Source organism: Cydia pomonella, chromosome 4, assembly GCF_033807575.1.
Source record: "Cydia pomonella isolate Wapato2018A chromosome 4, ilCydPomo1, whole genome shotgun sequence".
Classification (NCBI taxonomy): domain Eukaryota; kingdom Metazoa; phylum Arthropoda; class Insecta; order Lepidoptera; family Tortricidae; genus Cydia; species Cydia pomonella.
In genome coordinates this window covers 26,724,862-26,736,264 of record NC_084706.1, presented here as the reverse complement: position 1 = coordinate 26,736,264, position 11,403 = coordinate 26,724,862, and the positions used below count along the sequence as shown (strand labels likewise).

Here is an 11,403-nt window from a genome sequence, read left to right as displayed (position 1 = left end):
TGTTTTAAAAATGGGTAGGGATTGAGCACGTCTTATGTCAATGGGCAAAGCATTCCACATCCTTACAGACTGGAAAGTAAAGGATTTGAGGTAGAATTTAGTAGACGAACGAGGAGGAGCAAGAAGGAGATTCTGAGAACACCTGACAGACGTAAGAAAACTAAACCGCTTTTTAAGGTATTCAGGAGTATTGGGAATAAATAGAGTGCTATAGAGTAGAGACAGAATATGAGTATTACGTCGGAAACGGATCGGTAACCACCTGAGCTGTGACCGGAATCTGGAGACATGATCAAATTTCCGTAGCCCAAAAATGAAGCGAATGCACACATTTTGAAGCCGTTCGACCTTATTCAATTGCTCTTCGGAGAGATCGAGATAAGAGATGTCGGCATAGTCTAAAATAGGAAGAAGAAGCGATTGAGCCAACGCAGTTTTAGTTGAAAGTGGTAGAAAGTTGCGGAGACGCCTAAGAGATCCCACAGCGGCAAAAATTTTACGACCAACTTCATTAAGTTGCGGACCCCAAGAAATAGTACGATCCATAATCACGCCCAGATTCTTTACTTGGGACGAGTACGGGATATGAACCCCATCGAATAATATAGGGGGCAGACTCTCAAAGTTCACCTTAGCTATGTTCTTAGGGCTACCAATAATAATAGTTTGGGTCTTCGTAGGATTAACTCTAATTCCATAGCAAGAACTCCAGTATAAAATGCGTTCTAAATCAGAATTGGTGGTAAGGATCAGAGAAGGTAGATCAGCAATTGGGCACTGAGAATAAATTTGGAGATCGTCGGCATACAAATGATAAGAAGAAAGGAGGTTAAGAGAAATGGAATTAATAAAAATAGAAAAGAGAAGGGGAGACAACACGCCACCCTGCGGGACGCCAGCTAGCGTGTTGCACCACGATGAACGAACGTCATCTATTTTAATACGTTGCCGACGACCTTCCAAGTAACTGCGAAACCACCCACACGCCGCAGGAGATATATTGAGAGTACTTAGCACCCCTAATAGTATATCGAAGTCTACAGTATTAAATGCGTTGGTGAAATCAAGCAATGTCAGTATCGTTAGCTTCCCGTTATCCATTCCTGAACGGATGTCGTCAGTAATTTTAACTAGAGCGGAGACCGTACTGCAACCAGATCTGAAACCAGACTGAAATGGATTAAGGAGAGAGTTTCTATTTAAAAACGAAGTAAGTTGATAGTGCACTAGACGCTCTAAGACTTTGGAAAGAAATGGCAAGATAGAAATAGGCCTAAAGTCAGGGAAAGAAGACGGATTAGATTTTTTAGGAATGGGAATTACATCAGCATCTTTCCAAATGTTAGGGAAAGAAGAAGAAGAAATGGAAGAGTTAAAGATGCTGGTAATTATAGGGACAAGAAGGTCAAGAAGCGGAATGATCATGTTACGGCCCACACAGTCGACACCAACGGCATTCGAGGAGATGTTCCGGATATTCTTCTCGACATCGCTATCAGTGACCGGCGTAAAAGAAAAGGGAGGAAATCCTGGTGTTGGAGAAGAAGAAAGACGAGTAAGAGTTTCAGCCTTAACTGGACCGCTAAAGAGAGCAGGCGAAGAAAAGTGCAAATTTAGGAGGTCGATATCAAAATCATTAGGAACTGAAGTACTGCTAGATTTACCAACTCCATAGGACTTGAGAAATTTCCAGATTTTAGCTGGCTCACCCTTTACCACTGACTCATGAATATGGTGCCGCTGTGCGTCACGGCACACCGTACTACAGCGATTACGTAAACCGTGGTATTTGGCTTTGTTCCTGTCCGTGGGTTTCAATTTAAACTTACACTTAGCTAAATTCTTCTTTGCGATTAAAGCCCTAATTTCATCGGACAGCCAGGGAGCTGGCAGATGTTTAATTTTTACAGGTCGAATTGGAGCATGAGTATCGTAAAGTTGAATGAGGAGGGAATTAAAAATCGCCACTTTGTCATCTACAGAGCTAGCATCAGCGATCACGCCCCAATCAATTTCACAGGCATCTTCACGAAGCTTAACAGTATCAAGCCGACTAAAATTGCGCTGGAGGACAATTTTTGGTTTGGGTTTTGGGGGACGAATTTTGTAGGAAAGGAAAAGTAGGTCGTGATAAGAAAAGGCTAAAGCAGAGTGTTGACTGTACTTCGCAACAAGAGAAGGAGACGAGACAAGAGTAAGGTCAAGAAGTGAAGAAGTACAGTTTGGAAAGTGGTGTGTGGCATTGGACGGTAAAATAGCAAGGTTACAAGCTTCCACGAGAGATTTCAATGACCTTGAACGGGAATCATTTTTTAAAAGACAAGTGTTAAAATCTCCCATGATAACATGATGATCATAAGACGGAATGAGATCTTCGAGTACCTTTTCAAAAGAAGAGAAATAATCAACATGTAGAGAGGGTGAGTAAAAAACTCCAAGAAGGATTTTAGCGTGACAAATATTTAATTCGATGAAAAGGAATTCAGCGGCGTTTATGCAAGAGGTTGAGGCGGTGATGATAGAATACGGAATATGAGACCGAAGGTAGATGGCAACGCCACCACCACCTTTACCAATGCGATCATTACGAATTAAATGAAATCCCGGCAAAGAATAGGAGGTTGAAGGCAAACAAGGTTTAAACCAGGATTCCGAGACAAGGATAGCATGAATTCCGGAGAGATCGAAGGTAGTTAAAAAGTCGTTATAATGAGCGGGAATGCTTTGCGCATTAATATGTATGATATTCAAATTTTTAGGGACATCTGTTAATTGGTTATTAAGAACGTCTCGGAGAGGGGGTGGGAGACTATAAAAACTACTATCGTCATTATCTGATGAGAAAGATGTAAAGTGGTCCGAAGATAAATCGCTTTCGCTTACCGATGTCATAAAATATAATATAAAAAATACCTAAATTATAAGGAAGATAAAATTATAAATATGCACTATACACTAAAATAAATAAATTATAGCTGGCACAAACCAATGAGGTTACGCCAGACCCGCTATCCACCAGCAGTTCACGCACTTAAAATAACAAGAAATACAAAATTAAAAGGAAAACATTACAGATAAGACAGATTAAAACTTAAGTAGCATTAAGACAGTGGAAACATAGCTTAGCAATTAGTAAATTTACACAACGTGAAACGGACCGCGAGAACAGAACGGTAACTTAGAGAAAAAAAATAAAAAAATATTAGACAGCTGTCAATGTCAAGTCGCTCCGCTAACGCTAGGAACCACAAACTCATAATATACAAATAAACGAATGACCCTCATTAAAAATAACAATACGTGAACAAAACAATAATTACTAAGTGGGTAGAAAAACAATTGATGGCGAGAGATAATCCTACCGAAACAAGAGGTTAAACTGTTAGCAAAAACGACCGGAAACAAAACGGAAGATGAGTCTCAATCGAACTACAGGCTAAACGCGCGATCTTTGATTCCTCTTGGCCCTCGCTGCAGGTGGTTGGACTGCTCCGTTGGCTGCAGTAGAAGCTTCCGGAGCACGGTCTGAAGTCGCCGCCGGGAACTGCTCCACATCCGCAACAGTGGTAACGCAGCATCGCTTACCCGCCGCATCAAGGACGAACACATTGCCGTCGCGGGTCCAGCATCTCCGTATTCCTAGGCGCTCACGGGCAGCCATAAAAACAGCATGACGTGGCGCCGTGAGGAACTCTGACACTGTGACACCGGACCCCTTGAGGCACTTCTTGCCGAACCAGACAGAATTCCGCACAGAAACATCGGTGAATTTTATTAGGATGCATCTGGATTTGTTATTGCGTGGCCTACCAACTCGATGACAGCGCCTCACATCGTCCACTGATAGCTTGCACTCAAGATGCCCATTCAGAATCTCCACCATGCTCACCGGAGATACATCCTCAGACTCAGGCACTCCATGCAACAGCAACATTTTCCGCCTTGAACGCATCTCTTGCTGATCCAGTTGCTGTCCAAGGAAATTTACTTGCTTCTGTAAAGCATCCAGAGAACTCAGAATGAACCTTCTGAAAGTGCTGAAGTCGGCTGACACTGAAGCGACAGTAGGACTGGAAGGAGCTGCTTTATCAATTTCACTCTGGAAGGCTGCCATCTGTTTCTTAAAGTCTTCAGCCATCTCTGCCATTGATTGTTTAATAGACTCCATTGTGATAGTTTGAGGTTATGTGTTATTGAAAAAAGTGAATAAGTTTTTCTTTACTTTGATTGAATGGAAATAATGAAGAACTGCTGGTAGGTGAGATATATCACTTTGTCATTAAGAAACAATAGAATTTGAACCAAATAGAGACTTTATATTATTAAAAATAAATTAAATACACAGAAGTGATGTTTATGCTTTTTCTGCACCTACCCTGCATCTGCTAATTACCTTAAAATAAAATACATAATTTATGTAATTATGACAATGATAGTGGCTTTATAACTTAAAATAACAAAAGAGTATTTACATACCTACTAAACTTTGGTGTTTTTAAAACGGCCGATCACCAACAACCGAACTAACTTATAACTACACTAACACGTATAATATATGCACCATAACATACACTTCACAACAAATTAAGCACAATAAGCAAATAGTAACTATTAACTAGGGCTCGCGGTCGTGTCCGTGATTCGTGAACCCGTAGCCGTGCGCCCGGTTTCGTGTTTCACGGCAACGGTTTTATGGTCCGTTCCGCACGTGACATTCGGCTACGTGAAATTAGGGTACGTGAATCCGTGTAAATCCGTGTAGGCGTGATCACGGCTTCACGTATCTTAAGAACACGCCGGTTCGGTCCGCCCGCGACGTTGAGTGAAGATACGATGCGGTCTCTAAGAGCTACGAATAAAAATGTATCGTGAGTTTTTTATTCAAAGCTCTAATTCCGTTTCATTACTTTTGAATTAAAATTTATTTCCATTAGTAAGGCCTTTTAAATATTAATGAGTAATAAATGAAAAGAACCAAACATTGATTACAATGAATAGCTACTTTAATAAACGGGTTGCTAAAATACGACAAATAATACGACAGGAAAACTCATTATTTGTGCGATCATTGCACAAGGTACATAAAGCTGTATCTCCGACTCTCGTGTAGGGTTGCCAGATGGTCGGGATTCTCCCGATTTTTAGCATGTGTTCCCGATTCCCGACGAAGTGAAGACTGTCCCGAAAAACAGCTTCACGTTATAATAAAACAATAATTTCAAGTTCCGAACTGTCGCCGAGCGAACGAGCGAGCGACCCGCGTCAAGGGCGTCTGACTGCGCGCGCGCGGGGCGCGCGTGGCGAGCTGGCGTGAGATTGTGCGGTGAGGGGTGCGGTGCGGGGCGGGAGCGCGTTTGCCTTACCTCTACACAAAAGAAAGGAATAGAATGGGAATGGATCTAATTAAAGCCGAATTAATGATTCGACTCAACTTTGACGAAAACTGCATGACTTTCAAGTCTAGCTTAAATAGCGAAAAAGGCCAAGAAATGGTAAAATCGGTCAAAAGTAATATAAAATACATGTGGCAAGCTAAGAAATAAATTATTTCCATAAATTTGGTTGATTATTGATACCTAATAAGTATAAGTATGATAGTATAGGTAGATAATGAGAAGACATTTTTTTTTATTTGTTCAAGATCTCAAAGAATTTATATTATTTTTATATAAAAACGTCTATGGGCAGAGCAGCTGACGTAGTGCCAATAATGTAAAATATCGTTGTTATTAATACAATTACTATAATTTGAACGTTTTTTTCCCGACTACAGTCCCAAAATCTCGAAAAATTGATATCTTTTCCCGATAATAGCGCCTTTCGATCTGGCAACCCTACTCTGGTGGCATATCTCCACACCCAACTTCTCTTCATTGTTAATAGTTTAAACACACCATTAGAGTAACACTAATCATACACTAACAATAACAAAAAAAAATAATTACGAAACAACAACAAAAATAACTTTAAAATCACGGCTAAATTAAAACTTGAAGACCAACTGTGATGTCAGGAGTAACTAATGACAATGAATGCGAGTTCAAAATTCTAAACTGCCCCCTCCAGATTAAATAAAAAATACCACGAATTTGTAAAACAAAACATCGCGGTCACTTCTTTCAACTTCACGAACAAAAGGTAAAGCCCACAGCTACTTATGTATATGGTTTGTTTCATTTTAATAAGTCGCTCGCAAATCTTATTATCTTTGTCTGCACGTGCAACTGCACTTATTATCTACAAAAAAACCCGGTATGTTGGCTTAGCTTGTTAGTCATACAATAAAACACTCTAACAATAATATGTCATTATTACCTTCAATCTAGAAACAAAACAGTACTCTTTAATGTGCCGAAAGTCCGAAACTGATAAGTACTGCAGCTGCGTACTTTTTTTTCCGTGGCCCCGTACATGTGTTTTTGTTGAATTTGTTTACCTGTATTATCTTTATCATACCTACCAAAGATTTGCAGAAATTTACCCTTTTGTTTCTTTGGATTAGGATTGACTTGTTTATATTTAGGCTACGTTATATTCTTTGACTTTGACAACCAGTAGCACAGCGTTGCTTAAGTTCATAATTTTATAATGATACTTACTAGGGAGTTTTACACCTTATATTTATATTAGTGCAATGCAACGAGCAGGTCACTAGTTTTGACTAAAATCAATAGCTGGTTATACAAAAAACAGAATAACCCCATAAATTATTTAGATATAACCATTATATTCAAATCGATGCAAAAATACAATTTAAGTTTAATTCACACGTAAATGTTTGTCCGATGTACGTCCCGTATTCAATATACTAAGTGGTAACTCAATTCAATAATACCTAGTCCTTATTTATTTTTCTCCCGGGCCTGTCGAACCTACGAGACGTGCGATAAGTGCCTATCCAACGGAACCGAGCCCGAAGCTCCGCGCACGAACGCAGGTACGGGCTACGTATCATGGCGTGTCACGGTCACGGCGTGTCACGTGAATCCGCACGCGAACGCAGGTACGAGGTACGTACCTTGCCGTGTTCGTGAAATTCGTGATCTTAGTACCGCCGGGCTTAAGAACCCGTAGCTACGGATCGGCGTGTATCACGGATATCAGGAGCCCTACTATTAACACATGAAATTATACTGAATACAAACGTAAATAAACAACACGGCGGCCGGCAAACTGACCTGCGCCATGTCAAAAACAAAGATGGCTACCTATTTAGGGCGGAGCACAACAGTCGCGCGGTGCAGATGTTCAACAGAAATAGGAACTTTTAACACATTCACTGCCAGACGAAAAACGGCAAGCTACCCCAGGATCCGGGCAATATATATAAGAAATATTAGTAAATAGAAATTATAAGTAAGTAGTAACAAACACCCCAAAACGCGTATGCAACGTCTAGTGTACCACATGCCTTACGATGTGCAAAAATGCTTTAAGCAACCACAGTTGCTGTGTTTGTACTTACAATTTTCCGTCACATGGTTTGTTCGCTAATCCTGGATAATACACAGTGATTTAATGCATTTTATTGTTTATTAATGTAATTTAATAATCGAACTATTTAATGACTATAGATTGCTCAAGATATATTTGGTAATCATAGAAATCTAGGGCATTAAAATAGGAAACACGCCAAAAATCTACAGAGTTATTGGTTTGAAGTGAGATTTTATGGTCATCAATATTAAGTAGGTCTAAAATATAGTTTTAATCTAATAGACCAATAAACGCGGAGTAATTTAATATATAATACTAACAGAAATATGTAAATTTGAATACTTACGGCATTTTAAAACACGCGGCACTTTTAACACTCGCACTTTCCCGAACAACTTGCAAAGTAACATAGATAAAAAATACTGTGGTTATGTCTATGTGGTTGAAACATTTTTTAAATATTGTCACGTTGGTATTCTGTATTTTAATAAATGTTTACACCATATCTGTGCAGCCCTTCACAGATAAGAAATAAAAAACCGCATACACTCCGTTCGCAACTCGAGTTGCAACGATCATTTTAGAGGTGCGAAATGTTGAAACCTTAGTTGCTGGAATCATGTGAGTGGATATACATATCTATGCAAATTTTCAGCTCAATCGGATATCAGGATGTGGTTGAAAAATGGTTTGCAAGATTTGAAAAAAAGTGAGATACATACGAACATATCAAGTTAAATAAAATCTTGTAATTACTAGTCGCCTTTCTGTAAAATTAAGTGTTTGTAATTTAATTAAAAAAGACATTTTGTAACAAAACTTTTATTCTTACTCAAGCTTTAAGCAAGAAAAATGAAACCAAAAAAATATTCGTCTTCGTATTTTAGGGCGAATGTACAAAAATAACAAGTATAATAATAAATATTTCATGTGAAAATAACACATTTCCATAAAAATGTTTTTAAATAACCCTAATTTAGAGTTATACATTACGCATTCGTTGATGTATGTGGCTGCCATACGAATACGAATTAAATTTATCGGATCCATTGACTTATGTATAAAGACGAGCCTTACGGGCAGTAAAAATGGTGCTTGTTCAGTGTCACTTACGAATTCGAGCCAATCGTGCAGTCTAACGCAACTAGTTGCGACCAATCGCGCGCGTGATGAGAACTCAATAACTCATCAACCAATTGCGTTGTGGCGTTATGGCTCCTCTACACGATGGACCATCATAGTGGCCCACTAAGCTGGGCCAGCGTGTAGAGAGGGTAGTGGTGTCGGATGGCTTATGGCGCTGCGGGATGGCGATGGGATGGCCTCGGTGTCGGTTTTTCGTCCGCACATCAAACGGAAGTGGGCCAGCGATGGCTGTCCGCATCTACACGTGGCCCATCCCGCAGTGCGTGCTCGAACGTGGTCGAGTGTGGACGTTCGTGCTGTGTATTATATTGATTAAAAATGACGAGTACGTGGCCGCATCACGAAAGAATAAAGTTTTTAGAGTTATATCGGGGAGAAAGCGTAACATGGAACCCCAAACATAAAGACCAAAACTATAGAAATAAGGTAGCAGGATATTAAAAAGTTTTTGTAACAAATAGTGCACGAATTAATTAGAGGATTAGGAAAATTACTTATACATTACGCAGACATATACAGTACATTTACAATTTAAATAAATAAATATACCAATAATAAAAGAAATAAATATTAGATACCTACATATCTAAATATATGTACATACATAAATTATATATATGCACAATATATACATACACAGCGGCACATTAAGGAAGAGACAAGTAATGATTTTTAGTAGGGTTTTAAAGCTTTGAAGAGTTTATTGCATAAATTTAAATTGACTTAGTTGACAACCTGTCTGGCCTAGTGGGTAGTGACCTTGCCTATGAAGCCGATGGTCCCGGGTTCAAATCCTGGTAAGTGCATTTATTCGTGTGATGAGCATGGATATTCGTTCCGTAGTCATGGATGTCTTCTATGTATTTAAGTATTTATACATATGTATATAATATGTATATCGTTGTTTAAGTACTCACAACACAAGCCTTATTGAGCTTTCTGTGGGACTTAGTCAATTTGTGTAATACTGTCCTATAATAGTTTATTTATTTATTTATTTATTGCAATGGATAGATAACATCTACCGTAATCATCTACGTTATTTCTTTTTAATTACTTTATTATTGTGCAGATTAAGAAAAGGTTGGTACGTGGCGTATAAATAAATTGCTGCAGCGGCTAATGCTTCCACGTCCATCTTGGAAAACGAATAGATCGCAACTGAATATCGCCATCGTGTAGTGGCGTTTCAACCATCGCATGGCCATCTCGCTGGGCCAGTGCTGGGCCCTCGTGAAGAGTAGCCGTTAGACTGCACGATTGGCTCGAATTCGTGTGCGTGACACCGCTGTACTGGCCCCATTATTAGTGCCCGTCTTTACGTATATATGTCAATGATCGGGTCACGTATGTCGCAAGTAACTCAATTCAAGTTCTTTAACATATTACATTTGTACAGGACGTGGTGAGTATATTATGGTAAGTAGTTTATGTAACTGCTCCTAGGGAATGTAAACCGGTTTTTATTTGTATGAAATTTTGGTTAATAGAGTTTCTTTATTCTTCTATAATTGTACACATGTAGGTAGTAGGTACAAAATATATTAAATATTATATTAGGTTCATACATGCTACCCGATTCGTTTTTCTTAATAAATATTGTTAAATATTTAGTATTTTTAATATTTTTCTCGCATTGGCATAATGAATAATTTTGTGTTTCACGTAGCAGCAGAGTTTGTCTGACCCTCGTTGCTTGAGACCCCGCAACGCTCAAGATACCACTTTTCTAACCCCTCGTTACGCTCGTGGTTCAATTTTAGAATTTTTTACTTGCACGGGTATCAATAAGTATAAAATAGCACGAGGGGTTAAACAACGTAAAACCTAACGTAAACTTCTTCATTTGTCATGCTCTGTACCCCTAGAGTAAATTTATTCGATAGCGAAACGTGACGTACGCGTTTGTGTTAAGTCTCATGTTGTATGGGATTTTGAGTTTCCAAAACGTCCCGCTTAGCGCGCTGTTTCTAAATCCCATACTAAATGAGACTTAACGCAAACGCGTACGTCACGTCACGCTATCGAATAAATTTACATTAGGGGTTCAGAAAGTAGATCGTTATTGTTATAAAAAGTGTGTTGTACTTTCTACGTAAGTTTTTTTCTCTTTTGTTACGATAAGCAATTAGAACTATGGTTTATAAATGGATTTGTTGTACAATTTGTATTCTGATCTATGCTATACATAACAATACCTAATTGAAAGTACTCTCTAGAAGTACTACTGAAGTTAATACTTAGCCGTGTTTTTTTAATGCACATGTATTTTACTTTCCTCGTATCTGAAATTAAAAGTAGAGTGTTGAATTCGGGTGAAAGGCAACATTTGAGTCTCGCACTATTGGCGTTCTCACTGCGTTCGAGCGCCAAACTACCTCGACAGAAATGAGTGCATTTCAACCCTTGGTTAACAATCTACTGTTGCAATCAAAAAACCCTTATCAAGATAATGTGCACAATAATGTCCGCTGCGACTTTATAATCATCGTATTTGGCTCAACTGCGTATATTTGAAAAGCATGGAATTATAATTGTAAAGTAAACCTTATTTAAAGAACAATAAGGTGTGTTTTACAGTGAACAGTATACTTGGCAGTGCATTTTATGTCTTTGCGGAGCGCCTAAATAAGTAAATTACGCAATAAACTGTGTCGATGTATGTTGAAAGTTTTGAGTTTGTGATAGTGTAGCCTAAATCTGTTTTAATGATGGTTTTAGCCGATTTAATTAAGATGAGGTGGGCTGGTCGATACGTCCAAATTTTGATATAATTTTCTATCGAGCAAATTTTGTCTAAATGTTGACATACAGTTTGAC

At 38.7% G+C, this 11,403-nt stretch overlaps 1 protein-coding gene across 1 annotated transcript; it reads right to left on the bottom strand.

The window, feature by feature from the left end:
- Nucleotides 1-3,436: 3,436 nt before the first annotated feature.
- On the bottom strand, nt 3,437-4,379 carry LOC133517416 (uncharacterized). The gene has a single exon (XM_061850731.1). The coding sequence runs from the start codon at nt 4,166-4,168 to the stop codon at nt 3,437-3,439; it is 732 nt and encodes a 243-aa protein (XP_061706715.1). The 5' UTR covers nt 4,169-4,379.
- Between the last annotated feature and the right edge of the window lie 7,024 nt (nt 4,380-11,403).

What these genes read in the sequence shown, in the direction of transcription:
- LOC133517416 (XM_061850731.1), bottom strand. Translation starts at nt 4,168, where the DNA reads ATGGAGTCTATTAAACAATCAATGGCAGAGATGGCTGAAGACTTTAAG.